The sequence below is a fragment of the Sinohyriopsis cumingii genome, chromosome 8 (assembly GCF_028554795.1).
Source record: "Sinohyriopsis cumingii isolate HCF-2022 chromosome 8, ASM2855479v2, whole genome shotgun sequence".
Taxonomy (NCBI): domain Eukaryota; kingdom Metazoa; phylum Mollusca; class Bivalvia; order Unionida; family Unionidae; genus Sinohyriopsis; species Sinohyriopsis cumingii.
Window position 1 is genome coordinate 12,334,735 of NC_142968.1, and position 15,933 is coordinate 12,350,667.

Genomic DNA, 15,933 nt, shown 5'->3' on the forward strand with positions numbered 1-15,933 from the left:
TGGATACCCCCTCATTCAACTGGTAGAAGTCGCTGCTTACATTGCCGCCCATCATGGCTACGCATTTCCTGATATCAAGAATCATGAGACTAGGAGTGCGGGAAAGATCATGAGGGCGAAAGAGAGACCTGGTACCTTCTAGCAGAAAAAAAAACAGCCTTTTCTAGGGCTCCAAAAGATTGCCTTTTATTAAATAGGGAACCATATTTGGCTTGGTATCCCTCCTTGACTAAACTATTCTCGAAACAAACTTGACCCATTGGAACACCGCGACAAACTTAACTTGTTTAACCTAACAGTGACCAAATTGGTATATGTCGCTTAGACATATTACTTTAAATAAGATCAGTATGGCTATTTTTATGTACACTAAGTACCAATATTAGATAGATATGTTAGAAAGTAGGAAATTTAACAAACTCGTTAGATTTTAACTAATTGCACAGGTGGCTAACACATTATTGGTACTTTTGATTGTCCATTAGCAAAAACTGGACTTGATTTGAAATAAGTACGGGCTGGCGTTTTGGGGAGTACTTAACATCCATGGCTGTCTTGCTGAGCACCTTTTTTCCTCCTTTACCACGCTCGGACAGACAAATGAGTGTGTGGTGAGACTATTCCCACTCATGTTTAAAGCCTTTCCGTCAGGTAGTTAAAGACTAGTTAGTCCTTCACCTGAGTGGCTAAATTGAAAAGTAGTTTGTGAGTACATAAAAGCTTGGGGGATGAGGCTCTCTTTCCTTCCCCCAGGAGTAATTAAAAATCACGCGGTGCGTGATTAAACCAGTGATACATGCTCCATTGGAGCGAAAATCACTTTAATTCAAGTAAACAAGCAAGCAACTTCGGTTACCGTCTCTAGCACTCTTGATGACACCAACTGTCTGGGTTATTTTCTTTCTTGCAAGCCCCTATGTTCCACTTCTGTTTGTGATAATAACTTGTGATACTTCACATTTTCTAAAGTGGAAATCTTTACAAGCCGTACAAAATACAAAACTTATATGACTTTGGCTTTTGACACTTGCACAGACTCTTCACTTTATAAGTGTCACGAGAAAATTGTATATCCAATTTTTACCCTTTTCCAAAACACGCACACACTTGCAGCTTGACCAGAAATATGTACATCTTGTTTTGTGGATAAGTCACAGACAAGTCCAAGCATATATAGGTGATTATGAACTTTAGGAATATCCCCTCAATTTTTCAGAAATATCAAAGCTTTTATGCGCATTTTCCCTTTTACACTCTATATTAGTGCTTAGATTTGTTCCAAAAAAGAAAAAAGAAACCAAACAATTTAAAACAAAAAAATTTAATTTTGATTTCAGATTTCTCTCTGTTTATAATTTTTTCAAGTTGATGGTGCATGACAGATTACATTCGCCTACCTTTCCAAAGTGAGAGACATTTCTTCACATGTCATTGCCTTTGTTAAATTCGGTTTCATTGGTTAGTTATCGTTAATCTTTAATTTTTTGATGCATTTCTTTTCGATAGAAGATTTAAGGCTTTCTGGTGTTGTAACGGTATTTATGTTGTTTAGTCTGTTGATGAAATTATCTATAGCAAAGTGCTTAAGATTTTTCAGTTGTTTTTTATATTTCAAGCCCTACAAAAGGAGACCAAGTTTGTCTTGAAAGAGGATTGAAACTCTAAATTACACGGGCGTGAAGGAAAACATCGTTGTGTTCATTCTAATCATGCTTGCCGTATCTCTTTGTGTTTTAGAGGTCATATTTCTTCCTAAGTAAATACACGCATCAATAGACAGACAGATTGGGTCATCATCCTTGAGGTTCACTGTACTTTCGGTTCTTTACTTCATACAAACCCCAAATTTATTAGTTTGAAGAAAGAAAAAAAGATAACATGCCCCTCAATACTGTAACACGTCTGTTCTGACTCTACCGATGTGAGTGTGAGTGTTTATCTTAAAATGTTTAAGTAAGATATAAAAAAATGGTCAGCTTGAAAACGCGAACCAATACTGTGACGCTCAGTATTTTGATGTGGTAAGAAGAAATGGTACAATACACAAAGAGGGCTTGTAAGTTCACATTCCAGTCTGTCTGCACTGTAATGGTAACAACGCAAGAGCGTAGGGATTATTATGCCACACAGTCCTAGAACAAAACAATGCATCACCCGTTGTAAGCCATTTCATTGGCTATACTTATTTTCTTACCGCGTTCACTTCGAATTGACTTGAGTAGCTATTCACACAGTGACGAGAATGGCCATGCTTTACTGCGTCTATCCTATAGGTGATTTATATAAAATAATATTTAAAAAAATTAAACTAATGCACGAACAATGGTACCATGGGCGATCCCATGGAAATTGTGTCCGTCTTCTTGAAAAATACATCAACATTTAATTTAACCGTGCAGATCGCTAGAACAAACCTCTAATAATACACATTTTGAAAAGTGTTGTGTGACACGTATCGCCATTGTCGCTTGGTGTCTGCTTTCTTCTTCGAAAAGAGATCGTTTCGTCTTGACTATAAAAAATTTAATTTGACTAAGTTTTACGCACTACTTGAACTCATACATTTCACGTTGTAGGTGTAAGCCGTCGTTCTCAGTTTTCTGGAAGTTCGTTTTTGCGTTTCTCAGATGTGATACTATTTTTTATAGACCGAACGAAATTTCTTTTGGCGTGAATCAGGACTCGTGGTTTTGTGGCATAATTGGAGAGCATTGATTAAAGCTCAGTTATGTCGTCTTCGAAATCGCTGACACGGATTTGAGCTAACACTTCAGGTCTTGTGTGAGGCGACGCGGCACGTCATTGCCTTTTACTTTCTCAATGAAATCGTTTCATCTTATTGCAAAATTACATTTGACTAGGTTTCATACGCAGCAGGTCCCTGTATATATGGAGAGTGTCTTAGCGTCAGAGTATTCATTCCACTCTCAAACGATCAAGAAGATGGAAGAGTCAGCACAGATCGACCTGCTGGTCAAATATATGCTAAAAGCCATACGAAAGCATAATTCACAGGCGAAAGTGGCAACAAAACTTACTCTTTTGGTCGTTGATTTGATGAAAGTCATACGAAAGTGTGTAAGTGCTGATGAAGTTTGCTATATCTGCAAAGGTAAATGGGTATTTGTCTCCAGAATACCTGATTCGTCTAAGAAAGAGAGACAAAAGTCAAGATACCTAATATCGTTGTCAGGAGAAAGGACACTGGGATTCAGAGTGCCCTAAGAGAAAAGAGAAGAAACAGAAACAAGACGAAAAAGAGAAGAGGGATTCAGAAGAAGAAGAAATTGAAGATGAGGAAGAACTTGAAGACATGGAAATGGAAAAATTGACAATGTGAGCCGATGCGTTGGCCCTGATGTGAAACTTCATACTACCTTCTAAAAGAGAATAGACCAGAAAGAAAACGTAAGTGTCTCTTGGTCTTAACATTGTATAATAAGGATGGCGTGTTTTGTTTTTACTCACACTTATGAAATTGTGCTCTTTCACCTCTCTCTATCCCTCTGGATCATGTTTTAGTTAGAATTGAAATGGAAGGATGGTTTCCTTCACGCACGCTCTTTAGGCATGCAAGTCGGTAAACAATAGTCAGTCTATTCATCCATCATTTTGTGTCTTGATGTTTCCTAAATCAGACACTGATGCCGTAAAATAACGGGTTAAATGGGTTTTGTAGTGTTGGGGTGGGGGTGGGGTGTAGGTGTTTGGCAGAGTTGGTCATTGCAGGTGAGGGCTTAGGTGCTTTCAAAAAACGTTTTCTTCTTCACTCTGTGTTGATGGAATATAATGGGTTATTTTCTTCACTCTCTGTTGATAGTATATATAAAGGGTTATTTCTTCACTCCGTGTGGATAGTGTATAATGGTTTTCTTCTTCCCTCTGTGTGGTTAGTATATTATGGCTTTTTCCTCTTCCCTCTTCGAGGATAGTGTATATTGGGTTATTTATTTCTTCTTCCCTCTGCGTGGATTGTAGATATGGGGTTTATTTTTTTACATCTCACCTCCGTGTGGATAGTAGGTATGGGATTTGTATTCTTCCTCTTCCATGTGTAGATAGTATATTTGGGGTTTGTATTATCTCCCTTCTATGTTGATAGTATATTTGGGGTTTGTTTTTTCCTCTTCCCTGTGTGTGTGTGTGTGTTCGCGTACGTTGTGTAGATCGTATATTTGGTTGTTTTTTTCTTCTTCCTCCCGAGTGTGGATAGTATATTTGGGGTTTGTATGATTTAACCACGTCGTGTGTATAGTATATTTGGGGTTTGTATGCGTTAGCGACGTTGTGTGGATAGTATATTTGGGGTTTTTATGCGTTAGCGACATTGTGTGGATAGTATATTTGGGGTTTGTACGCGTTCGCGTACGTTTGTATGGATAGTATATTTTGGAGTTTGTATGCGTTTGCGTACGTTTGTATGGATAGTATATTTGGGGTTTGTATGCGTTCGCCTACGTTTGTATATTTTGGGGTTTGTATGCGTTTGCGTACGTTTGTATGGATATTATATTTGGGGTTGGTATGCGTTCGCCTACGTTTGTATGGATAGTATATTTGGGGTTTGTATGCGTTCGCGTCCGTTTGTGTGGATAGTATATTTGGGGTTTGTATGCGTTCGCGTACGTTTGTATGGATAGTATATTTTGGGGTTTGTATGCGTTTGCGTCCGTTTGTGTCGATAATATATTTGGGGTTTGTATGCGTTCGCGTACGTTTGTGTGGATAGTTTATTTGGGGTTTGTATTATCTCACTTCTGTGTTGATAGTATATTTGGGGTTTGTTTTTTCCTCTTCCCTCTGTGTATGTGTGTGTGTGTGCGTATGTCTGCGCGCGTACGTTGTGTGTGTGTGTGTGTGTATTGGTCTCTGTTTGTCCCTATAAAACTCACTTTATCCCTATCAGATACACTCTACCTACCTACCTGCAGTAGCGTGTATTCAGGTCAGCCACTTGCAACACTGTTGACATTTATCCCCTAGTGTTCAGTACAGTGACGTCACTAACGCTGGAAATTTGGAGACTATAAATATGGACTTGGGGATTTCCACAGGTTGTAGCTATACATATTTACTAGAGTTCATAAACAGGAACATCACTCAAGCTGAGGCTATAAAAAGATAGTGGGGTTTTCCAAAGGAATAACCCACAAGTTGTAGTATAAATAGATAGTGGGATTTCATAGGAATTTTAGCTGATTATAGCTATAAATAGATATATGGGTGTTTATCCACGATCGTCACACAAGTTGATATTGTAAGTAGTTACTAATTTTATCCATTTTAGTCTAAACCATTGTAACTTAATTTTCGGGGATATGTTTATTTTCCTTTAAATTCTGGGACAATTTCGTCATTTTAGCGTTACTTTTAGTCAGATCCATTTTGTCGTTGAGTATTTCCTTGATTATAGCCATTTATAGCATCATTACAATTATGCAAATTTTTGAACACCCCAGCAAGATTTCAGGTCTTGGTAATGCTTTATATATAAATCTCACGCTTGTACTAGTGTATGTATGTCTCTGTCTCTGTTGTGTTTGACCCTCTACCATCATTGTCCCTAGACAGTCCCACCATGTTCAATTCCCCTTGACGCTATACAGACCCACCATGTTCAATTTCCATATGTTAAATTCCCCTTGACGCTAGACAGTCCCACGATTTATTCCCATGTTAAATTCCCCTTGTCCCTAGACAGACCCAAACTCTATTCCCCATGTTCAATTCCCCTTGTCCCTAGACAGACCCAAACTCTATTCCCCATGTTCAATTCACCTTGTCCCTAAACAGTCCCACGAACTATTCCCTAATGTTAATTCCCCTTGTCCCTATACAGTCCCAGGGGTTTTCTCCATGTTAAATTTACATAGTCCCTATATCGTCCCAGGGGTGTCTGTAATGCTAATTCCCATTGTCCCTGAATCGTCCCACTTTTCTCCCATGTTAAATTTCCCTTGTCCCTAGACTGACTCAAAATAGATTCCCATGTTAATTCCCCTTGTCCCTAGAGTGTCCCAGCAATTTCTCCCATGTTAAATTTCCATTGTCCCCAGAGTGTCCCAAGGTGTTTTTTTAATGGTAAGTCCCATTGTTCCTAGGGTGTCCCCATATACTACTCACGTGGCCTCATTTTTTTCGTGACTTATTAAGGTCAGTCTAATATATGTCTTGATTGTAATTTAATTAAATTACCATTCTTCATACAAACGATATTAACGTATTTTAAAATTGCACATGCTTATTGGAACACTTCTCTTATCAAATCTGAGATTTGTCCGTTGTTAAGTTCATCGATTTCGAAGGTAAGTAAATCTTGCATGTGGTCCTTGATCCCATAACGCCCAAATAGATGTGATCAGTTTTGAAAAACATATGAACTATGAAGTTTGTATAAATGGCACAGTGACCCAAGCGGATTTATCGACATTACATTTCAGCTGGATAGACGCTTTGGTTCAGCTTTGTACCTGCAAAATTGTAAAGACATTTTTCGCATCTCAAAACTTTAAAAAAATAAATATTCTGCAACCATTCACGACACAATTACATTGTAGGCTTAAAATGATAAAGTGTAAGACATCATAATTTCATTTAACGTCGGATATTATGACCAGTAACATTGATCATTAGCAGATATCGATCCGACAAACAATCAATTAAAAGCATGTACGTTAAGAGCAACTGGGCTATCTCATACTTTAAGATGATGCATATAACACGCATACATCATAGAGACAAACGTGCAAATCACGCACAAAGAGTCCAAACTTGCGTGTATAAAACACAAATAAGCATAGAAGCATGCGTGCATATTACACACATAGCATAGACACATGTGTGCATATCACTCTTAGCGTAGAAACACGCATGAATATCACAAAAAACATGCATGCATATCACACACGCAAAACACAGAGACATTGACATAAACTGATGAATAACATGCACATTTAAAGCACCAATTAATTAGAGACTACTGCGTAATTTTAAAACTCATACAATGTTAACATACATACAGAATGAATACATACATACATACATACATACATACGAACGCCAGCAACATACATATTTAAATACATACTTGTTCTTTTTATAGGGATGAAAATTATGGTAAAAATAATTAAAGAAACATGTAAAAGTATGCCATGGAGAAAGGATGGCCAGTGAACAGCTAAGAACCTAATAAGACAAAATAATCCTCAAAGCAAAGACTATATGATGGACTAGAATCTAGTTTAAGCACAAACAAAATCTAATAAAACTGAAACCTTAGTTAAGCACTAGCACGCAGGCATAGTTTACAATTAATTCAAATCACTGCAAAACGCTCCCAGAACCCGACAAAACCTAAAACATTCAAACTAAACTGTTTTTCGTTTTCTAAGCACAAATTAAAAGCTGTCCGAAAAAGTAATCGCATTGCAGAGTTCCATCTCTGCAACAACATGTGAAAAGTACCATACTAGTTCTGTCACCGAATCTTCATTGTCCAGCTATTCCAGATATGAGGAGTATCAAACCTGCATGAAACCTAGACACGCCTTTTTGTTCTCACCCTAATTAACTCCAAAATAGTATCGTACCTGAAATACTATCTTTGAGTAAGGATTGAGAGATATCTAGGTACCATTGCATATGCTTTTTCCTAAACATGTAATGCCATCTTTCCAAGTCGTTTTAAATGAAGCGTTGGTACTTCTGCCTTCGTAAGCAACTCATCGTAGAAGCTAATATCATCATGATAGATAAAACGTATGACTCGAAGTCTTGCTTTTTCTAACTTACGAATATTCTCTTTGTTGCAAACAAGTCTTGCTAAAGGACAAAAGGTTAATTACAAGTCTTGCTAAAGGACAAAAGGTTAATTACAAGTCTTGCTAAAGAACAAAAGGTTAATTACAAGTCTTGCTAAAGGACAAAAGGTTAATTTCTAAACAATTAAAGAGTGATATGCAGCAGATATTCCATTTAAAATCTGATGCTGATCAGTTTGCTTATTTATATCAACACCAAACAGTCATGATGTGTATCTTGAAGTCTTTCTAACACCCCCACCCCTCCCATGGAGAGAAATGAGCAGCCCTCATGCATTGTTTAGCCAATGAAAATGACCTGGAACTTGTCCAGGTCGGTCTTTTTTCATTCTGGGCTAATCGGTCGACCCAGCCTTCACCCTCTAGCTGCTGCACATCCTTAACATCTGCAATTTCTGCATTATATAAGACAAAATGTTATTATATGCATAACTGTACAGATATGCCTGTTTGACAAAGTAAAACATATGATTTATGAAGATATTAAATAGTGATGACCAAAAGAACGTGTCTTTGAAGAACTATTAAATAGTGATGACCAAAAGAACGTGTCCTTGAAGAACTATTAAATAGTGATGACCATAAAAAACGTGTCCATGAAGAACTATTAAATAGTGATGACCATAAAAAACGTGTCCTTGAAGAGCTATTAAATAGTGATGACCAAAAGAACGTGTCCTTGAAGAACTATTAAATAGTGATGACCATAAAGAACGTGTCCTTAAAGAGCTATTAAATAGTGATGACCATAAAGAACGTGTCCTTGAAGAGCTATTAAATAACGATGACCATAAAAACGTGTATTTGAAGAACTCCCTTTAAAATGTCTAGCCAGTAAATCTTTAACGTACCGAACTTTCTTTGTTGTTTTCTGTGTGAAAGGTAAGCTTAAAATTAAATCAAAGGCTTTATCAACTATACTATAAATGTTCATTTTTTGAATTGAAAGCTCATGGGTCAGGCATTTTACAGACCCAAAAGAAATGAACCTTCATTTTGTTTTTACTAAGAGCACGATGACAATCTTCAAGAAGTCGAAGTAAAGTAGCAGTATACCAGGTTTCTGTATTCTCATCCAATTTAGTTCTTTACACTGGTCTATATACTGGTCAAAAAACCACATAAATATGGATGGAAGATTTTTTTCTTCTTCAAAACGCACGCTCAGCTGAGACGCATTTTTCTATGATATGTCAGGTAGAATAAATACAGGTTTATATATTCCGGTGGTCCAGGAGTATATATGACTCGGCAGTCGGATCCGATCCTAGGTGGCAATAATATATAAACGCAATCTGGACAAGGGATCAAATTACTTGAATGAATCAAATCCTGTTAAATTATCTGATTCTTTAACAGATTAATTTAACACGTCAAGATTCTTATTTGCTAGAACGAAGAAAAAAAGAATGTTTCTTTTTAAAATTATTGAGCATTATTAATCACTGCCCTTCATAGATCCCATTTTTATTGCTATCCACTGTGGTAACGCACGAACATTACTCGAGATATTCATATAAAGATAATAAACCAACACGTATATCTCATCCTTTTTCTTCAGGCGTTACTGATAAAGGCGGAGATCTACTTGTTGGTCAAATAAAGCTACGATGACACGCAGTCCTATAATTTTATTTTGTCAAAAGTTCTATACCTATTACTTAGCATCTGTTCTAAATGTACATTTTGTTTGACAGGATATATTCTCTGCCCACTCCCTATGTATTATTGGTTTACTCCCCCCCCCCCAAAAAAAACCCCCCACGAGTAGGCCATAAATGTAATTCCAGATCATCACCCGCCATGTCAAATCAACAGAACACGGAACAGTGGTTCTCGAAAAATGTGGAGATCCATTATGGAATAAAACAAAATTATACAGTTGCCTCCCTTTCAGCTTCGTGCTAATCGGCTGACATGGAGAAAGACGAAGAAACTTTGGAAAAAGAACACTTTTTCAGGATATTAAATGCATTTAAATATTATCGGTATAACTATTAGGGATTTAAATTTTACTTTTTAAAATCTGCGAATGTATTATAACCACTCTGATGTTATATACGACCCTACATCTCGTTTCGAGTGGTATTGGTACATTTGAAGCCTGTTTTCGATATACCATATACATCGATATATTTTATTTAGAGGTCGTTTGTATTGATATAACAGGAAGCATTAACTCATTAGAGCTATCATACCGATTATAAACGAAAAATAAATACTAACTTAAACATACATGCGTATGACAGGCATCGTCCCGCCCCGTGTTGACGCTACCCTTTTTTGACAATGGTAAACTCCCAGTTCTTTTTTTTTTTAATCTCCCAATGAACTTATAAGCACAGAATTTGTATATACTGATCTACACCGAGTTATACAGATAAAAAAATTCGTCCAAAATCAAATAATTATCAATTGTGATGTAAACTAGAAGTAATACCACGAAGACCCCCCCCCACTACATTTCACTAATTCTCTTTGTTTTGATCGCTCCGGTGGTCTAGTGGTTGGAGCGTCCGCTTCGGAGGCGGAGGTCGTGGGTTCGAACCCTGGCCGAGTCATGCCATAGACTTACAAAAATGGCACTAACAGCTGCCTCACATGGTACTCAGCATTAAGAGGTTAGTGATAGGACTGGTCTGCCTGGTGTCAGGATAATGTGACTGGGTGGGACATCATGCCTCTTGTCTGCGGCATGATGCCCCAGTGCTAGACATTACTATAAACTGCCACACTGCAGACATTGTAGCGATATGACTGAAAAATTGTTAAAAGCTACGTTAAAAATCCTAATTACACACACACACACACACACACACACACACACACACATACTCTTTGTTTTCAGTCAGTAAATCCATATAAAATCTTTTCTGAATATTTTGATGGAGAAGATAAATTTTAATATAACAGACAGCCAGTCATCTACTGAACATATGATGGCAACATGACTCACAGTGGATAACTGCATCAGTAACACTGTTTAGAATATAGTACTAATATTAGTACCCTAATGAATGGACCGGGTACTAGAATGAGCTTGAATGTACAGTACAGCTCACATGATTTTTCAGAACCCCACAGCTTAGCTTCCTCCATTTTTTACTCCAGGACAGCAGTAAAAACCTACAAAACATTACTTGGCAGGCACTCCAACAGCAACTCCACCACTGGGGTGGTCAATATTACTGATTCACATTTGAATAGTCAGTGAGTGAAGACCACTCATGGAAAGGCTGAGATGTCAAGAGTGATTTATAATCAGATACCATTTCAAGAATCAGTGATATATATTTTGAGTTATATATTTGGAGAATAGAAAAATAATTTCAGTAGTTTTGTATATTTAGTACATTTAGAAATGGTTGATCGACTTATTTTACAATAAGTTTATGCATTTACTTTATTCAAAGATATTGGAACAAGCTTACTGACTTGATGAGAGTCACGATTGTTTGAGCTTCTCTTGAACAATTTATATTTATGCTATTGTTTAAACATGAACAGTAATTCTCTGAGGTATGGACAGTTAGATCCCAGATGACAACCACATCTGTGTGACGTGAATGCAAACCTCATAATGGTTCAGTTATGAGGCTGAATATACATGTACCCAGCTATGAACTAGTTAAATTCTTAGTACATATTAAGTACTGTAAGGGCCAGTTAATTCATGGTGCTAGATTGTTCTTTCTGACCAGAATATTTTTCTTTCTTTCATCAAGATAAATTTATTTTAAGTTTTAAAAAAAACAATGGCATAGTGTCCTTTTTATACCACAAATTAGGTCAAGACAATTGTTTTCAAGCATCCCCCCCCTTTTAGAAAATTAAATGGTCTCGCTCAGATAAAGACTTTACTTAGCAGGTGTCAAAGCAGTGACCATTATCAACACTGTCACAATATATTTGCATCAGCATGTGTTCTGCAGATGTCAAAGCAGTGACCATTGTCAACACTGGCACAAAATATTAGATCAGAAGATATAAATTTCTGCTTGAAAAATGTGTTTCTATAACACGAATCCATCTGACTTGGCATTTTATATTGGACAGCTGCAATTATAGTCCTGTCAATAACAATGGAAGTTTGATAATTGTTCCTAATTAATATGACCCCAATGTTGAAATGATTAATAATATATAAAGTTTTCAAATATTTAATGTTGAGACTTTAATTTCCAGCAAATTTAGAATATTCTGCATGGAGATCTCCATGAGTATCTTATTATTTGCTCATTTTTAAAAGATGAAAATCAAAAAACAAAAGTTTTATAATAAAAAAAGAAATATGGATATGATGTGTCAATACCCTAACCATAACATGGATCTAATTATATTTTGATACAGATATTAAAGCATACATTGCCCTGTTTCTGACTGTTGGAGTGTTTCACTATTTCTTTAGGTGGTATACTGCTTTGCTGCTAGTTACTGTGGTTGAGTGGCTAAAGTATGTCTCACACACAAATATTTGAACAGATATCTTGCAAGTTTGCACCCACTGGCAGGAATATTCATTCTTTCTTTTTCCCCCATGTCAAGTACAGTATTAATTTTCTTACCCATTTCAGTTTTTGAACATATAGGTTTATAATTGGTCAAATTGTAACATTTTCATTCTGAAGATTGCCAAAAAGCTTACAAAAAAGTAAAATTAGGTTAGCATTAATCAGCATTTTATATTTGAAATTGATATTGGTGAAAAAGTTTCAAAACAGAATCATGAAAAACTTTCACAGCAAAAACATCTTTTTGGTTTGATATGAATAATGAAAGCTTGGCAAAACATGTAAAAAATAGTTTCTGATGTTAATTACAATTGATCACAAATTAACCTGTTCAGTAGAGATTTGGATTCCATACCTTTTGTGATCGATCGAGCAATTGGTCGAGAGAGTTGTCATCTGCAGTAAAAATTGAGCAAACTGGATGAAGTGGAAGACAAAGGATTGCTTCATCATCTGTCTTTCTCACTCTTTTCTGTTTACAAAAACATATGGCTGCCATTTATTCCTCCTTTCTTCCCTCTCTCTGTGGATAAAATGATGAACGTTAAATTTGCATGTCTCTAACATGATGTAATGACTTTATGCAAATAAAAGTACTCTCAACAGCAGTAATACCATTATCTTGATAATTTCCTTTAACCATGAAGCAGTAAAGTTCTATATTTTGCAAGTGTTTTAATCGCTGTCATATACTGTACAGTACAGTAATGAATCATTCAGATGAGGAACAATTTTATGGATATCATTTACCATGCTTTGTGGTTAGCATTATAAACTACTTGATAAAAAGAAGTTTGATCTCTGCATTTATCTCAGATTGGTTCATTGGTTTCTGCTGCATAGTCCTCTACTTAAAGGGAAATAAAAACTAGAGAAACTGCTAGTAGGTCTATTTTGAGTGGAGAGGAAAAATATAACACTAGTTTTTAAGAAAGAAAACATGACACAATCAAAGATTAATCATCAAGCTAAACAGGGTATTGTTATATTTTATAGACAAAATCTAACTGCTAGCAGAATTTATCAAATTCTTGACCAATGAATTCTTGAGGCAATGGATTTTTGGTATCACATGGACATTTGTCAAATACCACATCAAGCAGCACCAGATAGAAAATTTCGATATTGACACACTGTTACCACCTTATAAACATGTATGATTCAATATACTGCTTAGGACAATCAAGTCATTAAGATACATTGAGTAGTGATGATAACAGTTTTAGTACAGATGTCAGAAGGGTTCTGATTGTATTTGGCATTTATCTATACAGTGCCACTGTGAAAGAAGTCATATGTGATGTGGGATTGTCAATGCACAACCAAGATACTGCCAACTAATTAGAGATGTAATTAAGTTGACACATATTACTGGTAACTTCTTGCAATAAATGAAGAACTAGATGATATTTTGATACCAGCTGTTTTGATTAGTTCACGTGTTATTGTTTCTATCACTGATTTTAATTTTACAAGAATCAATCAGTGGAGCTGCGTTTGGGTAAATTTCAAGCAATGAGCATGATTCAGCAAAATGCAGTAAAAAATCCATGCTGTTAACCTAATCCCAAGTGTATTGTTTTTAGGTTATCAGTTCACACATGAAATTAACCTGTCAGAGGGCAAAGGAACAAACCATGTAGGTGGCTTCTGTGGTGCTAGGTCCTTAGTTTGCAAATGATCATCTATCTTCAAAAGGTACATGTGAACCTACATGTATCTAGGATGACTTGTGACCATTTTTGAAAGAAAACTGATAATAAATACAAAATTACACAGTTTAAATTAAAGTAAGGATGCAAAATCTTAGTAATTCTCTTTTTCTCTCTCACACACATGTGCACACACATTGATTCACACATGTACACTGTATTCAGAAGGTTGGTATCATGGATGCACATCACTGGTTTCAATGAATAACGGGGGAAAAAATGAAAGAGGTCAGTCAGTTTTAACCTGTGAAACAATTAAATTCTTTTCCATTGTTTTTCTTGGTTCTTTGAGGGAGATTGTACCTCTTGGAATGGAAATGGTATGTTTTCCAGGTTAATTTTGAGAGAGAGATTGAACCTCTTGGAATGGAAATGGTCTGTTTTCCAGGTTAATTTTGAGAGAGGGATTGTACTTCTTGGAATGGAAATGGTCTGGTTTCCAGGTTAATTTTGAGAGAGAGATTGTACCTCTTGGAATGGAAATGGTCTGTTTTCCAGGTTAATTTTGAGAGAGAGATTGTGCCTCGGGCTGCTTTTTTTCAGGTTCATCATGTCTAGCCACATATTCATCTGTATTCTCAAAAATAAATAAATGCACAAGACAAAATTTACAAATATTTAAAAAGACATTATTGACAGACTCAGGTTTGTGATTGGGACATGCAAATATGGCAGTGTACTCCAGAGAAATGAGAATGAAGAGTGCTTGTCTTGAAATTGTCTTAATAGTCATGTAATATAATAATATTGAACAGAATTGACCAATAGTTGATGTTAAGAGTCATGAAGTTGATTTTTACGAACAGTAAAGAAATCATTCGAGTGCATAATTTTTTTAATTTTTTTACTTTTCTTATTCTGCTGTCTTGCAATAATAGGAAGCTTTAAAACAGAAGTAAAATTAAACCCTAAAAGTATGTATTTAAGATACTTTACTGAAGGGAATAATACAAATGAGTTTTTGGAGTAGGGTTTAGGTACATTGCTGGATTTGGATAGGATAATTTTTATCGACATCATTTCATGAAACCATCAGACTTTGTAATTATTCATCAATATGACCAGTGGTCAAGGATGGATCAATGCATGATAGATGTTTTGTGGACTGCCACATACCAGCTGCAGGATCCAAATCCGAATGACATGAGACATATCATGCGTTTGCAAGCTTGATTACACATTTTGAAATTGTACAGTAATTTCAACTATATTCCAAGTGCAATTACATCCTCCTTACTGCGCTCAAAATAAAATAAACATATTCCATAGAGCCTTTTAGATAATTGCAATTGAAAGACTTCATATTTTTCCCACATTATGATTTCAAACATTCAATGACACAACAGAAAAACACTTGCAGATGTCAACACGCTGCTCCCTCACAGCTGAAATCTGATGTACTCCATGTAGAATTGGCACAGATAAATCCAGTCCATAATCACGAAATTTCATAGAATTGACAAAAATACCAAAATCTATTCATTCCAGATCAAATGGAAAAGTTGTTGCAATGAGCATTCATTCACAATATGACTCCAAATTTCAATTTTAAGTAGACCAAAACACCATTTTCTTTAGAAAGTTATGTCTAGCACATGACTAAGTTTAAATTTATCTGGGCAGAGTTATGTACGCATTAATAATTTGGTGTAATGAGGAATTTGTTGTTTACAACAACTGATTATACCTTAGAAAAAGAGACCCAGATCTGCCATCACAGATCTGGGTCTGTGCAGGTTACAGTTGTTTCAGACTGTAAGAGAGTACATGCAGTAAGTATAAAGGAGTACAGAACAGAATTACAAGTTATATAAAAAAGCAGACTTTAAATAGTTTTAATCAGTTGCTTTTCTTCCATACATAATTAGCTAAACTAATCTTTAACCATAG

The 15,933-nt window shown here is 35.9% G+C and overlaps 1 protein-coding gene across 1 annotated transcript in view; it reads left to right on the forward strand.

Annotated features, from left to right (window-relative positions):
- The first annotated feature begins 9,710 nt into the window (after window positions 1-9,710).
- Window positions 9,711-15,933, forward strand: part of LOC149792988 (protein-L-histidine N-pros-methyltransferase CARNMT1-like) — a 47,565-nt gene continuing 41,342 nt past the window's right edge. Inside the window, exon 1 of the mRNA XM_089966854.1 lies at window positions 9,711-9,808. Coding sequence (XP_089822980.1) covers window positions 9,738-9,808 — 71 coding nt within the window. The 5' untranslated portion in view covers window positions 9,711-9,737. The remainder of the gene's footprint in view (window positions 9,809-15,933) is intronic.